Source organism: Cervus canadensis, chromosome 32 (genome assembly GCF_019320065.1).
Source record: "Cervus canadensis isolate Bull #8, Minnesota chromosome 32, ASM1932006v1, whole genome shotgun sequence".
NCBI lineage: Eukaryota > Metazoa > Chordata > Mammalia > Artiodactyla > Cervidae > Cervus > Cervus canadensis.
The window spans coordinates 35,531,965-35,556,161 of NC_057417.1; the positions used below are offsets into that span (position 1 = coordinate 35,531,965).

The following is a 24,197-nucleotide window of genomic DNA, read 5'->3' on the forward strand; positions in this document are numbered from 1 at the left end:
AACCAATCTGAAAACAATTCAAAGATCTAACTATAAAGCAAGTCTGACATCGCTTCCATTAAAAGGAACTGTAGTGACACTCGCTTTCCAAGGCAAAGAGGCGGGGATCGGGGGGTAGATCTGCTTGAAAGTGGAAGATCTACTCTGTTCTAAATACTGTTCTGCCAGCTCGTCTGGGGTTTGAGGACGTGACTAAGGAATAGAATTAGAGTGGAAATGAGTGCATGGCGACCGTGTACACAGGCCCCCAGTTCATTTCTTTCTGTATTTAAGCCCCTGTTCCTCACCTTTTTATTCAAGGAAAGAAAAGCTGCCCCTAGCCTACGGCACTGTGGAGTAAATATTTAGCACCAAGGTGACTGCTGTGATGCTGTTTTTCTTCCCCAGCATAGGGGATAGATTCAGGCTCATTCTTAAGGCTTTTTAAGAGCTCAGGTACGTGCTCGCTTCGGCAGCACATATACTAAAATTGGAACGATACAGAGAAGATTAGCATGGCCCCCTGCGCAAGGATGACACGCAAATTCGTGAAGCGTTCCATATTTTTAAAAAAAAAAAAAAAAAAAAAGAGCTCAGGTACGCAATATTTCCTGTTGGGGCATAAAAAACAACCAGCTGATCAAACTACTCTTGAGACCCCCAACGTGGCCTCTTTCCCAGCACGAGGGAACTATGGCCAGAGTTTCCTCCCTCCTTTTCATCTTCTGCCCCTTTCATGACAGCACAGCGACAACCCCCAGGGAGCAGAGCCCAGAGACCCGAACAGCAGACAGAAGCACAAAGAGACCCTCCGCGCTGTTGTGCAGGGCGTTTTTGGAAAGAACGACTTGCTCGCTTTGATTTGAACAGAGGGGATAATCTTTCCCAGAAGCTCCCAAGGAAACATGCCATGGCCTGCCAGGGTGGGTGTCCTGAGGAAGCTGGAGGGCCTGGGAGACAGCACGGGCCCCACCTGCTTGACGGGGGCGACGCAGGGCTGGGCCAGAACTACGCTCGCAGCAGGTTGTACGAAGCTTTTACTGTGTACCTACTTCCCTGCCAACCTTCCTGCAACAGTTACAGAATTATTAATCACTCCAAATTCCCAGTGGGAACAGGAGAAGACAGTGGACTCCTGTGGTCACCTGAATTATGCAGTTTGGGCCCACGGCAAGCCAGCAGGGCGTTTGTGGAGCTGGAGTGACGGTGCCCCGGGCCCTCGAGCCCGTGGACGGCAGCGGCCCAGCATAAGGGCTGGGCCAGCCACAAGGACCCGTGGGGCGGCCCGGGACGGGCCCTCCTCTTGGCCTCTGATTCCCGGGGACACTGGATGGGTCACATAGCAGCCCCACAGCGCCGCACCCAGGGCTCAGTGGGGGTCAACCGAGGCTACGGACAAACCGCAGGGCTCTGGGAAGCCCAGCATACAGGGCTGGGGTAAGTGCAGGGAGGGGAGCTGGGTGCCAGCGGCCCGCTGAGGTGGGTAGGCCAGGCCAGCAGCGCACAGCGCAGCCACGGGGGGCGGGGAGGCTGAGCTCCAGCAAGAGGTGGCCTCCCGCCTTCAGCGCTTCTGCTGCTGCCTATGTGCCCCTTGGCCCCGAGGAATTCCGGGGCCTCGGGACAGCTGCTCAGGGCCGGATTCTCCGGGAGAGGCTCGTGCGCGCACGCTCCTGTGCGCGCGCGCACGCACACACACACACACACCCTCTCCTCCACAACAGGAGCCTGTGTACTTAGAGTCTCTTCTTGCGCGGTGCCTCTGAGAGGAGCAGGCGGTGTGGGCACCCCCCCATCCCCAGCAGAGACCCCGGGTCCGGGGCTCCCCAGTCAGCTGTGCCCAACAGGCCGGGACCTGACGTCTGAGACCCTTGGGCCCCAGCAAGCCCTGGCTGGCCACCCACTCCTAAATCACATTTAGACCTTGGAGCCTCAATTTCCTCCTCCTTGAAGCAGAGCTGGTGATAAAAATAAAACAACCTGACACATCAGTGACAGGGTCCTGCCTCTGCCAGTCGGAGCGGAAGCTGTAGAATCCTGACGAGCTCGAGACGAGAAGGGCGTGGCCCCCTGGAGCGGGAAACCCTGGCCCAGCGCAGCAGCCTCGGGGAGACCAGGCTGCAGCACGAACAAGGAACACGCGGTGGGCAGCGGCGGGCCTGAGTCCCTGCAGGGCCGGCAGCAACGCACCTCCACAGGGCTTCCTCCAGACCAAGGCGCCCAGGGCAGGACAGAGGGGAGCTGCTGCTTGCAAATGCAGGGAGTGAGCCCCACGGGCCAGACACAGGGGTTAGGCTTGGCCTGTTCCAGGGGGCAGCGCGTTCGCAGCTTGTGAGCAGTCCAGGCTCTGCATGTACTGCCATCACGGGCACTGGCACCCAGCCTGGGCACTGGGGGAGGCATCTCACAGACAAACCGGCAGCAAGGGATGGGGGCAAGGAAGTGAGGATTCCCGCGTCAGGAACTGGAGGGCAGGGGGTCACCCTGGGAGGTGGAAACTGCAGGGGTCACCAGAGCCTGGGGGCTGCCTGCTGTTCCTGATTTGGGCGCCTGGTTACTTGCCTGTGCTGCAAAGATCTGCTTACCATCCGTGTGCATTTCTGTATGAATGCTCCAGTCAATGCAAATGTATATTTTAAGAAGGTGGGAAAGTGGGGAACTCGAAGTGTTGGTAAAGCTAAAGCTGTGCTGAGTTTTACCAGCACTGATAACATTTGCCCCTGATCTAATCAACCCCCCCTTGTCCAACATACAGAGGAAACCAAGGCAGGTGGCCGGTGAACCCATCCACAGCAAAGATGGAAACACTTTCCTGCGTTCGCCACCAGGTCTTGGGAAGCGGTGTGGGGACACGCAGAGCTCAGTCTCACCCGGATGTGGGGACGTGGGAGAGGGCTGCGTCGTCTTCCCAAGTCCTAACCCAGCCTGTGACTGTGGCCTTGTTTGGAAATAGGGACGTGGCAGACGGGATCCCGGTGGATCAGGCTGGTCCTGAGTTCAGTGCCCGACGTCCTCATAAGAAGAGGGTGATTTGGACTGAGACACACGGGAGAGGCCGCGTGACAACGGAAGTGGCAATGGGAGTGATGTGGCCACAGGCACAGAGCGAAGACTCGACGCCACGCTCGGGAGGGAAAAGGCAGGAGGGACCCTCTGGAGCCTTTGGGGAGGTGGTCCTGTGACACCATGGTCTCTGACTCTGGACTCTGGAGAGAGACGAGCTTCCTGAGGCCCTAAGCGGCCTGGGTGCTAATGCTTCCCCACGCAGCCCCGACGCCCACACGGTGTGGATACGCGGGCTTACAATCAAACTGCGCTACAACTTAAGGAGCCAGGAAGGAACCTACGTGTTACTGATGTCGAAGATCACAGCGGCCACTGCTCTGAGATCTGAATACAGACCATGCAGTGGCCACTCCGTCACACAGTGGTTTCCCTGGTGGCTCAGTTGGTAAAGAATCTGCCCGCAATGCGGGAGACCTGGCTTCCATCCCTGGGTTGGGAAGATCCCCTGGAGAAGGGAACAGCTGCCCACTCCAGTATTCTGGCCTGGAGAATCCCATGGAATCCATGGGGTCGTAAAGAGTCGGACATGACTGAGTGACGCTCACTTCCACTTTCAGTGGTCTCTCCAGCTCCACCTCCTGCTGGCCGGTGCCCTCGGGCACGTCCCCTGCCACTCTGAGCTTCAGCCTCCCTGTCTACAACCAGGTCTACAGGCTAACAGTGGCCTCTCTGTCTGGCCCACGAGGCCTGGCGTGGTGCCCTTTCCTGCACCTACGACCTCAGCCCCACCTGCCTCCAGGCCAAGTTGGGGCCTTCCTTGGGGATACCTCCCACGGTCCCCCCAGCTCCTGAGCCTTGGACAACAGGTGCTCGTTAAGCCAGACTCGAAATGACCCATTTCAGATTCGCTGAGCCTGGCCCACGGGGCTTTTCTCTTTCTCTTCTGGTTTGCAAGCAAGGCTGGGCCTGCGGAGTTCCGGCGGCAGGCCCGTCTGTCCCGGGAGTGTCGTCTTGCTGTTGGAGTTATTTTCTCTTCACGGTGACCCGGGGGCAGGGGTGCTTTCCTTCCCTCCCCGCGCCTGAACATGCTTTGGATCCCAAACCACACGTGGCACAGAGGGCATTGTAGCTCTGGGTTCCAAACTCTCAGGTGGTGACCCGGCTGTTTTGGTGGAGATGGGGACTTCAAAGCAGCCTCAGCAGGCTGTGGGGAGTGATGAGTCTCTGCTGGCCAGTGACCTGAGCAGAAGCACAGTTGCGGCTAGGTCTGCAGCCTTCATTCAGCTGTGCACCCTAAACAGCGCACTCAGTATTTGTCATCCCTCTAACGCCTACAAGTCAAAACTGCAAACCCCAGGACACCCAGACAATTAGCAAGGATGGACCTGGGGAGGGTGCTGCAGTGGCTCCCAGACCCCCACCAGTATGAACCCAAGGCCTTACTGGTCGAAGACAGAGAGGTCCCAGAAGGGCCGGGACCCAAAGCTTCCTGTTGTCCAGCCTCAAGCAGCAGAAGGCAACTGTGGCCCAGAGATGGCACGGGGGCTGCAAGGCCTCACAACAAGGATGCCCTCCACAATGCGGCCCCGCCTTGTGCTCCTGGCCTGCCTGGACACCCCCCGCAAGGCCCCCTGGCCACTGTCCCCCAGGCCGGAAGCCTTCATTCTCTCGCCCCAGCAAGTCCGTCCCCATGCCCAGGGTGTCTGCCTCCCTCCACTTGTCTCTGGGACCCAGGCTTGTCCCCGTCCTCACCCCACACCTCACCTCTGGTTCCCGGTGAGCCCTCCCACCCTCCCAGCTCTGTCCCTGCACAGCGGGGGAAGAGATCACATCCAGGTTCAGATGCCTGCCAGGGCCTGGCCCCTGCCTGTCTCCAGCTGCCTGGCCTCATCTCCCCCCAAGTTCTGTCCCAGGGAACTTTCTGTGACTTTGGGCATGTCCAACATGGCACCACCAGCCATGCAACCCCTGATGCCCAGGTGTGGAGAAAGACTAGGCTGCAACTTCATCTCGTTTAAATTAATCTCAGTTTAGAAAGCCTCTGATGTAGTCCTCTACACAGTGGTCCTGGGCCTCCAGCCTTCAGAGGCCACCCAGTCCTAGAATGTGTCTCCTCCTCCAGGCTGGACTCCTGGCCTGGGGTGATGCCCACTTGACGTTCACACTCGTGCTCAGCCCTCCTTCCTCTGTCTGTCCTGCAGACCAGGCCTGAGCACCAGGCCCTGCGCCCCAGGGTCAAGGCCCTCAGAGGCAGGAGGCCAGGCTGGGCTCACTGTGAGTGCGGTGGCTGAATGCACATTTCTACCAGGAGGTGGTCACAGCCAGCGTCATGAGCAGGCTGGAAGCTTCCCTTTTAAGGAGCACGGTGGAATCTGATGCACACTCTGGCTTATCTGTGCTGTCTCGCTCCGCCTCGCCAAACCGCCAACCCCTCCCGGCTTCCTTCCATAAACGTGGTGCCCTGTCTCCTAAAGCCAGTCCAGTAGAGTTTAGACCTCGGTCCTCTGCTTACAACGCCCTCGTTGACAGATGGGTAAACTGAGTCCCGGGGAGGGAAGGAACTTACTGGAGGTCACACACGAATGGCCTTGTCAGGCCTCCTGTCTCTGTGGACACACCAGGGCTTCCATCCAGGCACACACATCACCGGTACCACTGTGAGCTAGCATGGACTTTTTCTGATGTTAAAATTTAAATACTGCACTAAAGCACGAGCAACGGCATGACAGTTGAACCCAACACCCTCCAGATGAGAGCCTTGTGCCTCAAAAGACACCATGTGTGTGATAAGGATCTTGAACCCAAATACATGAAGAATTCTCACAACTTACTAATAGAGAGACGACCAACTGAACAGCAAGTGGCAAAAGATCTGAACAGACGTTTCTCCAAAGAAGATCCAAATGGCCAACAGGACGTGCAAAGATGCTCGCAGTCATTAGTCAGGAGAGAACTGTGAGTCAGAACCGCAGAGAGACGCGGTCCACCCCCACCAGGATGGTGAAGATCAACAGGGATGATAAAGACAAGGGCTGCAGAGCCTGCAGAGATCGCTGGGGCGGGCAGCTGCCGGGAGAAGCGGCTGCAGCTTTTCAGACAGTAACACTGAGTTATTCTGGACCCAGCAATTCCACTCCTAGGTTTACACCCAAGAGAGATGAAAATACATATCTACCCAAAAACCTGAACACAAATGTTCATACAACATTATCCATACACTCAAAAAGTGGAAATAAGGCAAATACCCGTTGACAGATGAAAGTAAAGTAAAGCAAGTAAGTCAAGTAAAACGTGGCCCATTCACAGCAGGGAGCATTGTTCAGTGTTTGGCCACAGAAAGGAAGGAGGCTCAGACACTCGCCACGACGTGGACGAACCCTGAACACCCAATGCTCAGCGAAAGAAGCAGACACAGAGGCCGACAGCGACTGATACTGTTCACGTGAAATCCCAGGATGGGCAAGTCCACAGTGACGAGAAGCAGATTAGGTGTGTCCAGGCCTGGAGGAAGGACAACTCTTCACAAAGTTTCTTTCCGGAGTAACGGAGCAGTTCAACACTGTGGGGATGGCTGTGCAGTTCTGTGAATATGCTGAGAGCTACTGGGTGACAGACTCCAAGTGGCTGAATTTCGATCTATGTGAATTGTATCTGGATAAAGGTGCTAAAACATCTTGCTCTAACACTAAAAGCAAGACAATCCAGCAACTGACAGGCTAATGTGCTAGTTATACACTTTTCAACGTCTATTAAAATATACCCATTAGACTATGAGTGGCCCCCTCACACCACGGGGATCGCACCCTGCAGCCCTGCCCGGCTCCGCTCCTGCCCCAGGACTGTTTCTGCCTGGGTCCTCTCAGCACAATCCTTCAGGATCTCAGAGAAAACTACCACCTGATTAATTCAAAACATTCAGCTTACTAAGATATTATGAGCTCACCGAAGAAAGCTTTTTTTTTTTTAAAAGGGAATTATTAATCATATATTTATTTTCTTAATGCTATGGCCAGAAACCACAGCTGCTTTCCTGCTCAGACCATGGCTGTGGGGGCAGGAATGGTGTGGCGCGGGGTCATCAGGAGGGTGGCGGCTGCCAGCGACCAGACCTCAGCAGATGCCGGACTTGGGGCGGGTCAGAGCCCGGAGCCAGGGCGGGCGTGTGCCGGGCCAGCAGGAGCGGCGGGAGGGCTGGCCAGGGTGTGAGGTCAGCAGCGTGAGCCTAGCAGAGTCTGCCTTGCGGCCAGGGCCCCCTTCCCGGAGCGCAGCGTGCAGGGAGGCTGGCCGTGCATACGCCCCGTCCTCCCGGCCTCAGCTTCCCCGGCCACCAGGGGATTCCCTACACTGTTTCCACGGCTTCAGCCCAGCCTCAGCCTCAGCCCATGGGACATGAGCTGCGCCCTAGGCTGACCCTCCGTGTGTGGCCTTCGGACAGGAACCCTGACGTCCTTTCTGGCACACACAGGCTGAGGGCAGAGAGTTCAGGGCAGAAGGGGGCAGACGTGAACTCTGCGGCCTTTCTAAGTGGCCTCCGAAGCCTGGCTGCCCGGGTTTGCCAGACCAGCAGCCGCCACTCGCGCCTGCTGTGACCATGGAGGTGACGGTCACCCGGCAGTAGGGGGAGGCCGGGGAGGCCGAGGGGGGCTAGAGGCTGGGCGCCCTGGCCTTGGGAGGCTCCAGAGTCTGGTCAGCCTCGGGCGGTCTTGCCGCCTCACCAAGCCCTGATTCCCGCATCTTTACCTGGCAGAATAATAACAACAATGACACTTCCACCCCACAGAGGTGCTTGTGCACTAAACCACATGCTGTGCAAGCCCTCGACGTGGGCGTAGCCCCAGGGCACCTGCACACACAGCACGGCTGGATGCCCAAGGAGAGGACTGACCCGGGAGAGTCCCCCGAGAGCCCCCCCACCCCAAGCCAAGGCGCAGAGCCCAGAGCCGCCGCCCCCGCCGGCCCGTCTGAGTCCCAGCAGCACAAAGCCCCGAGCTCTGGGGCCCCAGCAGAGGCTGCCCTGCCCGCGCCACTCGGCTCCCACCCCCAGGGCCAGGCATGGGCCCACCTGCGGGTCTGCACACATCCGGGGTCAGTCTGCTGGACTGTGTTCGACGCACCCCGGAGACGGGAGGCCTGTGCCCCAAAGTGCGGCTGAGGGAGTGACAAGGACGTGGTGGGTTTTGGTGCTTGTCCTGGATTCCTGTGACCGCCAGGGAGGGCCAGCAGTGAGAGTGGGAGCCCGACCCCGCCTGGAGCACCCTCCTCCCCAGCACATCGCCGGGATATCAGGGGCCTGAAGGGGCGCTCCAGCCTGAGAGGGCGCGCAGGGGCCCGCGGTGCCAGGGGATCCAGTCTCCTCCAGGGCCCACGGAGCCCACGTGCAGCCCGCGTCACCCCCCCGAACGCTGGGGGCGTGTGCACCTGGGTGGTCGGTACAGTCACAAAGCAGGGGTTGGCCAGTTGTCTTCCCTAGTCCACAAGGAGATGTGAACTTCCTCCACACACTGACACTGAGTGGCCTCACGGACCCTTGGGGGTGCGGCCCGTGCTTTAAACATGATGAACCCTCTCGTCAGGGCAGAGACGGCCCCGTGTGAAACTAACTGAACGGCCCACGGGAGACACCCAAGCCCCAGGACTGCCAGAGTGGACATCACATGCCACAGACGTGCGTGGTGAGTCTCTGGGGCTGTCTGCTTTCCAAACGTCCCTTCTCCACAGTCCCCACGATTTTCAGATGCCACTGAGTGCTTCCTTTTGATTTGGGGAGCACGGTTTCTATTTTATCTGGAATAGGGATCAGGGGTCAAATCAGCTGACCTACTAGCTTCAGAAATAAAGCTTCATGGGCACAGGTGTGCCCATGCACATAAAGCCTGGCTGTCTTCTGGTGAGAAGACCAGGGCTGAGCAGCTGAGATGCGACCTCACGGCCCTCGCCCCCTCCCCGCCCGCTGGCCGGGCACTTACTTCATGGGTTTGAACAGTGCCTGCCCGTAGTTCTGGAAAGTCATGATGAGCTTGAGCTGTGTGCCGCCCGACTTCATGGCTGCAGTGGGAGGGAAAGAGCATGGTCAGCTGCTGCCCGCAGAGGCCTGTGAGCGCGGACGCATGGGGGAGAGGGGGGCCCGAGACCCGGGCACAGGCCGTGGTGTGGACGCAACGTGAGGGCGCGGCGGTGAGCGAGAGTCTGGGACTGAGGCCTGAGACAGGCGGAGCGCTCAGGGTCAGGAAGGGCCGCCCGGGCTGGAGGAGCCGTAGCAGGAGGGCAGCCGGGCCTGGGAACCGGGACGACGGTGGAGGGATCGGAGGGCCGCACAGGGGGGGCGGGGTGCAGCTCCCCACCGGCTGGCGCCCTAGGCCGCTCCTCCGCTCCCCCGACTGCAGCCGCCTCTCTCGAAGTGGGGCTCCACACCCTCGCCCAGCGCCCCCATGGGGCTGGGGCAGGGCTGAGACCCACTCACAGGAAAGGGAAACCACAGCACCCCCTGTGGAAAGCAGCTCCCGCCTGGGGCTCGGACTGAACCCACTCAGAAAGCCGTCCGCTGGAGTCCAGGGACACGGCCGCGTTGGCTCAGGGTGGACGGAGCGGGCGCTGGGTCAGCACCACGGGCGCTCTGTCCTTCTGCTTCCGCCTGACAGCAGAGAGAACGGAGACAGGACGCAGCTGTTCGCCGCCTCCCCCTGGAGCCCCGAGGTGCCTGGGTCCTTCCTCCGGGATGACAGAGGCCTTCTGGCCCCGGGCTAGGCATCCGGCTTACGGGGCACTTTCGGTTCCCCGCCGATGAATCGGAAGAGCTCCAGGCACTAGGGCCCAAAGCGGTGGTGTCCCTGGGTGGGCTGGGACTGTGGCCTTCCTAGGGCCGGAGCTGCCCTCCTGAGGGGCCTGCTCATTAGGCAGGGTGGCCTCACGGCCTCCAGGCCCCGGGGGCGGCTGCTCGAGCAGGCCAGTGAGTGTCTGGGGCATCTGTCCAGTGGAGCCATCACCTCTGCTCAGCTCCACCCACGGCTCCATCCTGACCTGGACGAACAACTGCAGGGCCTATGCTTCAGGTCAGAGGCTGCCGGAATCCTTTCCTGCTACGTGACTTCTTTTTAAATGACTCAGAGCACAGAGTAGTCAATTGGGTCATTTACTCTGTACGTGTAATTGTCCACGCTATTGATTTAATCGTCACCATCGTCACCAGCAAGGCCCAGGCCTCCATAGGCCTGGCTTCAAGCTGAATGGAGGCAGATAACATCTGAACTCTCTAAAGGCAGCCAGGGTCATTACCACGCAGCCAGGAGCCCAGCGATAAAGAAATCTCTCTGGGGGTCTGGAAGGAGCCACTCTCTTTGCCACACCTTCTCTCACGTTCCAAGACTGAAGAGACCGCTCAGGGCAGGACCAAGTCGGGAGCTAGGGGCAGGAATGAGCTGACCACGGGCAAGCCCGCCCTCTTGGAAGCCTGTTCCCTTATTTGCAGGACAGGACTTGGGAGACGGGCTGGATTTCTAGCTCTTCTTCTATTTTAAGCTCAAAAGGACAGTGCTGCTGAACCCTGACTTCCAAGGTTGGTTCCAGGCTCCCATGAAGTGCTGCACCCCAGACTCCCACGGGGCCTCTGAGGGCTGCACCCACCCCCAGGTCACAGTAGTGCCAGGGGCAGGGCCCCCAGCAGCAGACAGCTCTTATCCAGGGACCCCTGTCTCTAAATCCACCCTGTGGCTCTGTGAGGCCAAGGGACCAGTCAGAAACCACTGTCTCAGCAGTGGGGTTTTTAATCAAAATGTCCAGCTGGATGGGAGGGATGGGAGGGCCACCACCCCACCCCCACCCCCACCCCCGCTCAGGGAAAGCGTCCATTCTCCAGGGGAGGCCTGCACCTGGCCAGACCAGCCCCACTCCCAGTGTGATGCTCTGCTTCTCCAGGAAGAGGGTCTCCTCCCAATTGTGAGTCCGTGGGAGCACCTCCGGGCCCAAGGCCGCGCGGAGTGGGGCTGAGCATCCAGCCAAGGCCTTCACTGGACTCCGGCTTGCCCAGCGCCGCCGCCCCGCACAGAGGTGCCACAGCCTCTGCTCCCACCTCTCAGCAGCCCCTGAGGCAGGCTTCAGACACACACCCTCCTTCAAGATCTCTGGGAGCAGAAGCGTTCAGGTGACAAGAGGCGCAGGGGCATCCATTCCAGAGGACCTGCAGCCGGGGCGGGCTGGGGGCAGAGCCCGGGACTTAAACACACTGCTGTGTCCACAGAGGAATGTGAGAACGTTCACTCCAAGCGAGAAAAACGAAGATTCAGAAACAGCCTCTCATTTTAGCTTTTGCCTCCATGTCCGTTCATGTTGGGTCGGGTTTTGCTGTTAAATGGGTTATGATTTTGGATTTGCAAGCTGGAGATTACAGGCTCGAGGTTATGACCACCTCTGTGATCCACAGAGACTCCAGGAGGCCCACAGAGCTGGATTTGTCTGCCCAGAGCCACTCGGGCCCATGACGGGGGAACCGGGACACCCCCGGCCCGCTGTTCACCACGGGGAATGCCGCCCAGGGCCGTCACCAGTCTTCCCATGCTCATCAGGCACTGTGAGTGACACCCTGGGTTCTGACCAGCCCATGGCCCCAAGGAACGTGCTGGATTAGGGCCAGCTGGCCAGGGTCATCCAGCAATGAGAGCAGCTCCAACAGCCCGCAGGACACAGCTGGGCAGGCCCTCAGTCCAGGTCCCACCGCTGGGCACAGAGCAAGCCAGAACTCTGGGGTGGGGTCCTGGCCCCTGGGATGTCAGGCAGCCTGGGCACCAAGCCCGGGACAGTTGGACCCGATGAGGGTGGCCCAAGGTCAGTCCCCAGGGTACGGAAGAGGCCCGTTCTCTTCCTCCAGTGGCTCCCAGGACCCTGGGTACAGAGCAACGTCCGGTGAGAGTGGGGCAGGCGGCCGGCTGTGCCCTGAGGGCTACGGGGAGCCTGGCCAGTCCATGGGGTCCTCCCAGCCCTGCCTCTACCCAAGGCCCTGCTCAGGGTCCAAGTCAATACAGCACACGCCTGGTGCACAGGCCAGCTTCCCGGAATAAGACGCAACGTGCCTGAGCCTACTGGACAGATGGGAGACCACACTGGATAGTGGCCTACAAGCTTGAACGCTGCACTTCCCTAAACCCTAATTTTCCAATGCTGGTGTAGTTTCCCCCCAAAGTCCTGTGTTCCCTGCCAGCTTCCACCATGAAAGCTTTTGCCCCATCCAGGACCCGGTCCTGCCGGGAGGTCCCCTCCTCGCTTATCGCCCTGGACTTTCTCTGCCCATCACGTGTGCATTTCTGGGCCCCCGGAAACAAGCAAGTCAGTATGTAGCAGAAGTCTGCCGGGGTTGGGCTTACCCCAACTGCTTGCCCAGATGGGGCCCTGAGATGTGGAAGTGCTCAGGAGAGCCTGTGGAACAGACGATGAGTGGTCACCACACTGGGTGTTTCTCTAACAGCCTTGTCTGTTCAGGAGGGCAGGGGACACGCCAGCTGCGGCCTCTCCCCAGCAGTCCCCGCCGGCCGCACAGACCGACTTCCAGCCCAGGGGGAGGCTGGAGGCGCTCAGATTCCTCCTGGGCGGCGTCGAGCAGGGGAGACCACCACCTTGCCCTGGCCAGGAGGGTGTTCATCGTGTTCTCAGGGTGAACAGCCACATGCTTGGAGGAGGGCGGGTGCCAGAAATAGCTCAGCGCCGGGCTGAGACACCCAACACAGCCTCTAAGAAGCTCTGGAAACCCCCAGCTGCCAGCCTCGCAAGCAACACCCAGTTCCCTGGCGCTGGCGACAGACAGAACCTGGTTAGCAGAGCCCTTTAAGCCACAGGACAGTCCAGACGTCAGGAAGACGTTGCCTGGAGTCCCCTGCTCCCAGCATCGTGCTCCTGAGTCCTCCTCCACCCTCTGGGCCTCCCAGGACTGCTCTTCCCACCCAGGGCCTCTGCCCGCCCCCTCTGCTCTGGGAGCCACTGGTGACTAACCCGGGACCTTCACAAACAATCGCCTATAGGCCTGAGAACAATGGCACCAAACCTCCACGCCTAGAGACCACTGCTGACACATTTTCTTGAAATCAGTAACTGGGTGCCCTGAATCCTCTGCTTTAGCAGATCCCAAAGTCCTCGGAGATGTCACCTCCAAACTACTCGGTGCATGGGGCTCTGCCCCGGGCAGAGTGGAGCCATGGTCACTCCCCGTCCGCCCCGAATCCAGGAGCAGATGTGAGCTTCAGGAGACTCTGGCCTCTCTGCGGTGTCTCCCTGCGGCTGCCAGGGCTGACCCTTCCTCACCTGCAGAGTTGGCCCCAACCCCCCTGCCCAGCAGAATAATAGGATGGGCTGGGTGGCATTTTGTCCTACCTTGCTTGTTTTGCAGCAGAAGGCAGCCCTTCCCTCTCCACCATCCCCCCTCAACTACAGACAGCACTGAAAGCCTGTGGGCGCCTCCTCCAGGAAGGCTGCTGGTATAACTCGCCCACGAGGTGATGCTTTAGCACGGAGCCAGCCGGGCACAAGGGAACCTACCCACACTGGTGATCTTCTGGGTGCCCAGGTCACGGAGCAGGGCCTCCACTGCTGGGTTGTGTCGAGAGTACAACTCATATCGGTTGATGCCGATGTGGAATTTGAGCCAGTTGGGATAGGAGTCCACGGCCGCCTCCCCGGTGGGCAGGAATCCATCCTCAGGACCTTCATGTGGCCTGCACAAATGAAGGTGACCTAGGTCAGCAGGGAAAGGACAAACAGCAAGGCCTCGGGACGGACGGGGGAGTTGGCACCGACGCCAAGGTTTTCACTGTGGATCCAAACAAACGTGGGTTTATTTAGAGGAGCCTCTGCTCAAACAGGACCCTGCGACGTCCGCACTTTTTCTGTGGCTGTTGTTCAACCGACTAATAACATATCTGAAGGCCCGTAATTCTCACTTACCCTCGAGAGACGCCAGAGACAGCTATAACTAAAGGAGACCAAACCCAGCTGTCAGCGCTAGGCCCCGCCGGGTCTGTCCTGGGGTCTCCGAAACAGCCTGGCCAGCATGTTGCCAGCCTGGGGTATGAGGGGCTGCTGCCTTCCTGAGGGCAGACGAGCCCAGTCTGGCTGAAGCCTTCGCTGGGTGCTCTGCTTCAGGGCAGCAGTGATGCAAGAGGCTAACTTTGATTTTCAGGAAGCGGCCTTGGGTGGGGAGAGAGGAGAGTAGCGCTCACTCCAGTCCAAGTGCAAACCGAGGACCTGCTGCCCACGTGGCCCGTCCTTGTCTCTGGAGTCAAAGGGCCAGTCGCAGGGAGGACAGACCCTGTTTGCTGCCAGAGGGAACAGCGGAACCTAAGTGCTAATTCACCTGCAAGTGAGGCCTTTTCAGCCAAATGCTGCCCCACGATGGACACGACAAGTCACAAGAAGCTGTCCGGGGGTCCCGTCACTGACTGCTGCTCCGGACTCTCTCTCTGTCCTACAAAGAGGCTCAGGCCTGGCTCATGGCTCTGCCTCTCAAATTGCTGAGCATTTCGGTGAACCTGGCCAGCAGACAAAGCTCAGAGGCTACCGAACACCTTGGTGTGTTTAGACCGAAAACCCTGGGCCTGGTCCAGATGCAAAGGAGAAAGGCTTTTATGAGATGTTTTGGAAAGCTGGCCTTTCCCCTCAGCTGCTTGGGTAACCTTTCGCAGGTAGTTATTTATGTTGGCCTTGCTGGTTAATATTTCATCACCCTGGGCTGCAGCATCTGCTTACTTTGGTCTGTGTGGCTGAGGGCCTTGGGGGCAGGGGTTTAAAGCGGTTAAAGGGATGCCCCTGGGGACACCACTTGCCTTTTAGGGAGCTGCTGCTGTCTGCAGCTGGCATGGTTGGCACCTGGCTGGGAGAGCCTCTCAGTAATGCCTCAGGGGGGTCAGCACGCCCCTCACTAATTTTGTTCTCAGGGAGTGGTTTACAAAGCTCCTTAGGCCGCTCCAGACTTTCCTGACGTGTCCACCAGAGCAGCATTGCCAAGTCCCTGGAAGCCGGCAGCCAGTCGCTTCCCAAGGAAGCGCTTTCGCTCCAGAGACCAGGCCCTGCAGGCCAGCCCTGCTTTCCCGTAAGTGCAGAGCCGACTCTTCCCGGCTCCCGCCTGCCCCGCCTGCCTGCCAGGCCAGTGGCCACAGGGAAGAGCTCCCAGCCGCCCAGCAGTCCTCCTCAGGGAGGCGGTCATTCTGGAGACAAAGGCAGTGCCTGGAGTCTGCCTGCTGTGTGCCCCCAAACTCCCCTTTCTGCGGCTCCTACTGCAAGGTCCACGCCCCGGGGAGTCCCTGACCCTGACACTCTTTACACAGCGCCTCGGATGTGCAAGGGCACCTCCCGGGAAGCGGCCCTGGGTGGGTCTTTATTCTCAGATGGCTCCTGGCTGCCTCTGGAGTCCAGCCTTCCAGCACCCACCTCAACGACCACCGCCCCACTCACCAGTCTGGGTTCTCCCCCGTCGCTGCCTTGGGGTTGAACCTGATGTCACTGTTCACGTTGAAGAGGACATCGCCCTCCGTTAGAGGTGGAATGGGGGCCTGGTACAGCGGGTGCTGGAACAGCCTGGCTAGGAGGGAGCCGTCCTGGCTCAGGCCAGGGGGCGGCACAGGTCCACGCGGGCCGGAGTCCGGGAGGAGCCGCCGGTGAGCCGGGTCTGGGGGACGCGGGACGCCGGGATCCTGTCCCGGCGGGGCGCCCTCGGCCGGTTCGGCTGCGGGGGGCAGTTTCTCAAGCGAGTGGGACGTGAGGTTGGAGGAAGGGTCGGAGCTGAAGTCCTGTAGGATGCGCAGCGTGTGCTTGTTGGGCCAGCCCGCGTCGCCGGCGGCGGAGGCTGCGGCCGCCAGCTCCCCTCCGGGGTGTCCGCGCGCCTGGGCCCATCCGGGGGCTGCCGCCTCCGCCGCGGGCTGCGCGCAGGAGCAGCCGGGCTCCCCCGAGGGCCGCGCGGCGCTCCGCTCCAGCTTGGGCAGCAGATCCAGCACGAGGTGCAGCGCGCAAGCCGCCAGGAAGGCCATCAGGATGAGCACGCGGAACCTGCGCACCAGAATCATTTTCATGGTCCCAGACGAGCGCGGCCTGGACCTCCGGGCGCCCCCGGAGCGTCGCCCGCCAGTGCCCCTCTAGCCTTGATTGGGCACGAACGCGGTGCCGCGGCGCGGGTCAAGGTCCATCTGGCGTCGACCAGCTACCAGCCCTGGAGCTGTCCCACGCGGAGGGCGCGCGACGCCAAAGCGCCCGCTCGCCCGGCCATGTCGGGGCAGTTTCCTCTCGCCTCTCCGGAGCGGCGGCGCCCTCGGCCGGCCCGGCCCAGCGGCCCTGGTCCGCGGAGCTAGGGGCGCAGCCTGGTGAGGCCCCGCGAACGTAGCGGCCCGCTTGGGTCTCCGGAGCCGCGGCCGCGCTCATCAGGCGCGCAGGGACCGGACACTTAGGCCCATCCCGGCCCAGGCGCGGCGGCCCGGAGGTGGCGGTGGCAACCGCGCGGCGCAGTCCGATCCGAGGCTCGGCGCAGTCTCCACGGCTTCGTGGGCCGCGCTGGGTGCCCGGCGGGCCAGGCGAAGGGGCGGCTCCCCGGGCAGGGCTCGGCGCTCTCTCGCGCGCGCGCACTTCGGCCCGCAGGTGAGGACCTGGTGGGGAACCAGGGCGCGGGGTCGCTGGGACCGAGGAGAGGGCGGGAGCGGGGCCGGCGGGGGCAGGGCGCGCGGAGCGGCCGGCGAGGTCCGGGGCAGGTGCAGCGGCCGTTCCCCGTGCGCGGCGCCCTCGCGGCCCAACCTCTCGCCGCCCGGCGCCCCGGCGGGCGGGCAGATATCCGAGCGCCGCGGAGCCGCCCCCCGCGTCAGCGCCCGCAGATTGGCGGAGCTGGCGTCCCGGGAGCCCGGGCCTACTCCGCTGTCTCCTTTCTCCTCCCCTCGGCCGCGCCCCGCGATGCTCTGCAGCCCCGGGCCCGCTACGGAGAGGGCGCCTCCTCCCCGCGGTGTGCCGAGGGAGCGCGGAGAGCCAGGCGGAGGGCGCAGGGGCCGCGCTGAGCAGGCTCTGCCGAGAGGGGCCCCGCGCGCCGACCTCGGCCCGCTTCAGCCTCCCGGCTCTCCCGGAAGAGCCGAGGGCCGAAACCCGGGCCAAGTCCCTCCCTGAGACCGCTGGGCGTCTGCGCCGCCGAACGAGCTCCCCCCAGGCGGCGACCTTGTGCCTCACGCCCCCGCCTCGGGCGGGTCCCGCGCCCCCGGCAGCCGGCGGGGACGGGCCGTGGGGCTATGGCCGCCGCCCCCGGAGAAGATGAGGGGGGCGGGGTGTTCGGCCCAAACCCGGAGGGAAGCCTGCGCAGCTTCGGGGCTGCTGCGTGCGGGGCCACTCCATCGCCAGGGGACCAGCCTGCTCCTTAACTCTGGCCCAGCAGGCGCCCCGGTTAGAATCCGCCTGGCAGGGAGAGGGGGGCCTGGGTGTTCGGAACCTCCCTGGCTTTGGGCCGGACAGTGTGTGTGTGTATGTGTGTGTGTGTGTGTGTGTACAGAGTGTGTGTGTGGGCTGTGTATGTGTGGACAGTGTGTGTGTGATCAGTGTGTGTGTGTGGACAGTGTGTGTGTGTGTACTGTGTGTGTGGACAGTGTGTGTGTGTGTGGACTCTGTGTGTGTGTGTGTGGACAGAGTGTGTGTGTGGACAGTGTGTGTGTGTGGACTGAGTGTGTGTGTGATTAGTGTGTGTGTGTGTGTACTGTGTGTGTGGACAGAGTGTGTGTGTGTGTGGACAGAGTGTCTGTGTGTGTGCATTGACTTCACCACATTAGCAGAATTGGCCACCTACAGCTAGAGGGCGGTAACCCTGGGCCCGGGCAGCTTCTGGACCCCCACTAGGAAATATTAATGTGCATTTTGGCCTGAAATCATAGTTGGGACGGTAGGTGAACCTCGCCAAGGGAGACATCTCAAACACACCCACCACCAGTCTCCCTGCCCCCTGCCCTTTGGCCCTGCAAGTTTCCAGAGCAGGTAGATGACGCCTCTCTGGCAAGACTGAGGGGAGGCCGGTCTCTGGTGGGGGCCCTGGGTGGGACCCCTACTCTCCCACTGACTCACTGTATTGCTCTCTCAGGACCAATGTTTCCTCCAGTGTGAATTCAGGGTCCACTTTCCATGAGACTCAGCACTGAATCTCAGTGCCTGGCGAAGTGCCTGACAGTCAGAAGGTGCCCATTAGATACTTGAGTGAAGGAAGGGAGTCCCAGCCCAGCAAGTCAACAAAAGAGATGTTTCTGAGGCCATCTGAAGCCTGTGAAGGCTGGCCTCTCCTGGAGCTGTCGGTGATGTGTTGGGGCCAGGGCTGAGGGTGGGCGGGGAACAAAGGGTGAGGTGGGCTTGACTGGCGATGGAGGTTTGGGGGCATTCATCCCCCAGATATGGAATCCCTCCCTCCCTCCCTCTCACACTGATAGTGCCATTTGTGCGCAGATAAGGTAACTCTGCACAGGGTTACTCAGAGACCAAGGAGGTGATGCAAACTGCGATGGAGGTTGAGAAGCAGCCCCCCATCTGGGGAGGGGAACCAGGCAGGAAGGTGCTTAGGTTTGAGATCATCAGAGCATCTTCCTTGGCCCTGGGGTTCTGTAGGCTCCAGCCCCACAACCCAGGGCTCCCACCCTCAGTGTCCTTAAGTGGCCATGGGGTGGGCAGACCCCAGGAAGCGTGGACATCAGGGCTGGGGGCCTCGCTGGGGCTCTCTGTGACTTTGGTGACCTCTCCCCACAGCCGCCATGCTCTTGGGAGATATGACGGCTCCCACACACAACTCTCCCTCTATTTCAACTATCATCTGGTTAAAGCCTTGTCTCACTAGCCCCACCCACCTTCTTCTCGACCTGCCACTTAAATTATTTTCCTACTGACACCATCATGATACCAAACCATCTTCTGTTTTCTTTTATAGTTTCTGCCCCTCAAAACACACATGCTCCACTGAGATCAGTGCCTTCTTCACACCCTTGCCCCAGGCACGTGCAGGGCATGATGTGTCAAGGAAGGAACCATGAGCCACTATCCAACTTGGGGGTCCGGTGTCAACAGGAGAAGATGAGAGAAGCCTTTGAAAACAGAGCGTTCACTGCAGGAGGTCAGGGAACTTCTCTTGTTGCTCAGTCAGTAAAGAGTCCGCCTGCGGTGCGGGAGGCCCGGTTTCTATCCCTGGTGACCCACTTGAGTGTTCTTGCCTGGAGAATCCCACGGACAGAGGAGCCTGGTGGGCTACAGTCTGTGGGGTCGCAAGAGTCGGACATGACTTTGCGACTAAACTACCACCACCACTGCAGGGGGTCAGAGAATGGAAACTCCTGGCTGAACCTTTCTGCCTGGTTCCTTCATATTTTGCTCTGAGAAGTAATTTGGTTTGGTTTAATGGACTCATCCTAGGAAATCACAAAAAGGAAACATATACATACATACACAGACATGCACACACACACACACACAGAGGCACAGCCACAGACAGACATGTGCACACACTCAGACATGGGTATGCCCTTTGTTTTTGTTCAGTCACTTAGTCATGTCTGACTCTTTGCAACCCCATGGACTTTGGCACACCAGGACTCCCTGTCCCTCACTGTCTCCCTGAATTTGTTCAAACTCATGTCCATTGAGTTAGTGATGTCCTCGAACCATCTCACCCTCTGCCGTCTCCTTCTCCTCCTGCCCTCAACTTTGCTGAGCACCAGGGCCTTTCAGTGAGTCGACTCTTCGCATCAGGTGGCCAAAGTATTGGAGCTTCAGCTTCAGCATCAGTCCTTCCAATGAATATTCAGGGTTGATTTCCTTTAGGATGGACTGGTATGATCTCCTTGCTGTCCAGGGGACTCTCAAGAGTCTTCTCCAACACCACAATTCGAAAACATCAGTTCTTCAGTGCTCAGCCTTCTTTATGGTCCAACTCCCACATCTGCACATAACTACTGGAAAACTATAACTTTGACTATATGGACTTTTATTGGTAAAATGATGTCTCTGATTTTTAATATGCTGCCTAGGTTGTTCATAGCTTTCCTTCCAAGGAGCAAGTATCTTTTAATTTCATGGCTGCAGTCACCACCCACAGTGATTTTGGAGCCCAAGAAAATAAAGTCTGTCACTGTTTCCATTGTTTCCCCATATATTTGCCATGAAGTGATGGGACCAGATGCCAATGGTCTTAGTTTTTTGAATGTTGAGTTTTAAGCCAGCTTTTTCACTCTCCTTTTTCACCTTCCTCAAGAGGCTCTTTAGTTCCTCTTTGCTTTCTACAGTTAAGGTGGTGTCATGTGCGTACCTGAGATCATTGATATTTCTCCCAGCAATCTTGATTCCAGCTTGTGCTTCATCCAGCCTGGCATTTCCCATGATGTACTCTGCATAGAAGTTAAATAAGCAGGGGACAGTATACAGCCTTGACGTACTCCTTTCCCAATTTGGAACCAGTCTGTCGTTCCATGTCCAGTTCTAACTGTTGCTTCCTGACCTGCATACAGATTTCTCAGGAGGCAGGTCAGGTGGTCTGGTATTCTCATCTCTTTAAGAATTTTCCACAGCTTGTTGTGATTCACACGGTCAAAGGCTCTAGCGTAGTCAGTGAAGCTCACATGCACACAAACACGCAGGGTCGAAACTCCCTTAGGCCTCTGCTGTCCTGTCCCTGGGCAGAGACTGGGCCAGGCGAGCTGCTTCACGAAGGGCACAGGAGGGTTAAATGTCTTAATCTGAGACCAGGGGGCAGTTCTGGGGACTTCTTTCTCCCAAAGACTGGTGCTGCAATACATCAGTGTTAACCAAGTCAAGCAGTGCCAGGAATTACATGGAAAGATCAGGCTGGAACCACAGAGGGAATTACGCACACTCCGGGTGAGGAGATTGCTGCTTAGCAGGGACAGCCCCTGAGAAAACGACACTTGCGTAGAAACCTGCCCTGGAGGGAGCAGCAGCTTGGAGGTCTGGGGGGCTGGCATGCTGGGCAGGCCCAGCCCAGCCCTGTGTCTGTTGAGGATCCTGGTCCGGAGCCCCTTTCTCCGTTGGACCACTTCCCCCTGGGCTTCTTGAAGGCAATCTGCCCCGGGCCCCTCGGCTGCCCTGCAAGGACTGGAGGAGGTGCTGGCTGCAGGGCTGGATGCACCCCGGGAAGCAGGTGCTGGGCAGAGGACAAGGGCGGTCCCAGCGAGGGGGAGTGCTTCAGGTGGAGAGAGGAGAGGTCCCGGGGATCGATCCAGGGGTGAGGCCCCCTGCATCTTCCCCGTTTAGGGCCCCTGGCTCCCCGCCTGCCAGATGCTCCTTGAGTCCTGCCTCGGTGAGACCGTCATCCTCAGGGACGTGAACCTTGCAGTGTGCTAACCTCCGGGGGATGCAGGGAGCCACCCGCGGTCCTGCCAGGGGGCACCGTTAGTCTTTTCAAGCAGGAAAGCTGGTGCCTGGACAGGGAAGGGCAGGGAAGTCGTGGCGTTTGTGCTGAAGAGGAGTTGTGAGCACCTCGTGGGTATCGTGTGAGGCAGTGGGACCAGCCCTGGAGCCTAATCCAGTGTCGCCTGAGAAGGGGTGCCCAGGAGACTGGGCCAGGCTGGGAGGAGCCCTGTGCCCCGAAGTGGGCGTGTGCGTGCAGAGTGGGTGGGGCCGCCCTGCGCAGGGTGACGGGGTCCTGCCTCAGTGCCTGGGGAACATTCCGGGGGGCCAGGACCCTCCTTCCCGAGGGACAAAGGAGAGCAGCGCAGCCTGCCCATTGGCTCACCCCTTCCTGTGGGTCACCCGGCCCGCCCCCCACAGCCCCCGCCCCCCGCCCAGCCTGTGTCTAGCCTGCTGAGCAGGAAGGAGGCCCGCAGGGGCCCGCCCGCCACCTCGGGCCGGCACCCACAGCCCTGTGTTTTCAAAGGATGACTCATCTGAGACCCACCAGGGAGGCTCCTGGGCTGTTTACCACAGGCCTGCCCTGGCCACAGGCTATTCTGAGAGCTGGAGGTGGGGGCGGCTGGCCTGGCCAGAACGCTGGCCTCCGGGTGGGGGGCGGGGTCCTGGTCTGCACAGGGCATCCATATGAGCCTGCCCAGGCATTCCAGGGTTTCGGGCGCGAGAGAGCATGGGGAAACCCCTGCCCTCCCCGCCTGCCTGGACCTGGGGCTGGGGTGGTGATGGGCCTCCGCAAGGGGTTTACTCTGACTACTAGCAGGAGGGGGACAAGAAGACCAGTGCCATCTGCCCCGGGGGAAGCATCCTGTGGATGAACCCAGCCCCCCGACCCTGCCAGCGGCCCCTCAGGCACCTCCTGTGGGGACTCTGGCCCATTCACCCTCCCACCTGCAGCCACAGCCTGAGGGGCCCCTGGCAAACAGAGCCCCTTTGTGCTAACTAAAAAAACGACAGATCAAAAGCCAAAAAAAAAAAAAAAATAGCAAATCAAACAATAAAAAAGCTTGACTTTATTTTGTACATTTTACATCACTCAAATACATAATTTATATTATTTTCTATCACATATGGTATAGCCACCAAAAACTGACCATCTATCAGGAAAATTGTCAAGAAATTTCAAAGGAAGAAAATTTATAGTCTGTTCACTGAGTGTGTGTGTGTATGTGTGTGTGTGCGCACATGTACACGTAATAAGCATATATAATCTACGGTTGGTTCATGGAGTCTGTTTGTATATATACCCACATACATGTATACAGATACACTTGCCTGTATCATTTACAGTCTGTTCACTGAACACAATGCAGTTTCATTTTTAAAAAAGTTAAGCTTTAAAAATATTTCTACCTGGAAATTAATACCACGAATAAAAACACTGCTATAAATAATTTGGGGTTTGTGAAGGAAACCAAAAGGCAAATTAGACTATTTGAAAATGGACACAAATGAGAATAGTACCTATGAAAACCTATGGAGTGCCACCAGAGAGGCTCTCAGAGGAAACCTGGAGTGATAGCTGCGTTTGTTAGGGAACGGTGGTGACTAAATGAACTAAACTTTCAGCTAGAGAAACTAGGAAAAGAACAGTAAAACAAGCCCAAATAAAGAAGGAATGATTCCTACAGAACAAGCCAAAACCAAATGCCATAGAAAACAAACAACACAGTGGAGATGGCGAATATTGTAAGACAAGAAGTTATTTCTCTGAAAAGACCAGTGGAAGAGGGAAAACGCTGTGAAATCTGGTGGAAAAGAGGAGAAAGCCAGGCCTCTGGGATAAGCGGGTATGGTTATGGGCAAGTCTCTGGTCCACAGGGGAGGGCAGGGTGTCAGAATTGTGTGAGATCTCCATGGCCCGGGGTGCGGGGCGGGGTCCCCTGGGGCCAAGGGTGGAGATCTGCAGGTGGAGGACCAGGGCACAGGTCTGGCGGAGCGTCCGGGCGCCCCGGGGCAGAGACGGCTCGTGAGGCTTCCGAAGCCCCGCTCTCCCAGGAGCTCCAGTGCTGGTCTGTGGGTCTGGGGCTGGACACTGCCTCCTGGGTCGGCCAGCTGTGGCACCAGCAGCACCAAAATGCTCCGTCCTGTGAACAACCAGGCACCACAATGGAGGCGCCTCCAGATCCAAACAGAAAGGCATGCTCGAGTATCAGGGCGCTGCTTTGGGGCCGCTTGGGTCATCCAGGCCGTGGCCCCCAGATTGGGAGGTCCTGGCAGGAGGAGGACCCGGTAATTAAAGACATTCTTCATGCAGTCATCTCTTTCCCTGTGATGACCGAGGGACATTGCTGGTTGTCCACTGCTAACCTGAATGTCAAAAACCAAAATTGAGAAGACTGACTGAATAATTTTGTCTCCAAGTTACCAGTGACACTGTTCTGTGTTTTCCTGGGTGTAGGGGAATAATTTTAGAAGCAGGCATTTTGTAAAAAGGCGTTCACCAAACATCATTATTTTATGCATGAGTGTAATTTACACACTTACTGGTTAGAATGAAAATGCAAATATCAAACAAATAAGATTTGATATTTAAAGGCAAATGCAAGATTCAAGTGAGAGAATAAATTACAGCAAAAATTCTTAATCAGAGCTGTCAAATATCTGGATCTAGAGCAAACACCTCATGCTGACATGCCACATGGTGGGATGTCAGGTCCTCCTGGAGGAGCAGCCTGCTGTAGGGCCTCCTGACGCCTCTCCAGCTTCAGGTCCGCCCCGACGGCACCATCCAGCATCCCCCCGGCTGCCACAGCCATGCTTCCAGTGACGAGCCATGTTTGAGACGCCCATCCAGCTCGCGAAGATTCCATGAATCCTCTAGAGTC

General features: G+C 58.8%; 1 protein-coding gene and 1 non-coding gene across 3 annotated transcripts in view; one reads left to right on the forward strand and one right to left on the reverse strand.

The window, feature by feature from the left end:
* The window catches only part of FAM20C (FAM20C golgi associated secretory pathway kinase), a 32,181-nt gene extending 16,151 nt beyond the window's left edge, over positions 1–16,030 (reverse strand). For both annotated transcript variants that reach the window (XM_043455426.1, XM_043455425.1), the window contains exons 1-3: positions 15,412–16,030; positions 13,501–13,676; positions 8,949–9,027 (exon numbers count right to left, since the gene is read on the reverse strand). In XM_043455426.1, coding sequence (XP_043311361.1) covers positions 8,949–9,027; positions 13,501–13,676; positions 15,412–16,025 — 869 coding nt within the window. In that variant the 5' untranslated portion in view covers positions 16,026–16,030. The remainder of the gene's footprint in view (positions 1–8,948; positions 9,028–13,500; positions 13,677–15,411) is intronic.
* LOC122433691 lies at positions 440–547 on the forward strand. The gene has a single exon (XR_006267174.1). It is a non-coding gene; the product is annotated as a U6 spliceosomal RNA (small nuclear RNA).
* Positions 16,031–24,197: the final 8,167 nt, after the last annotated feature.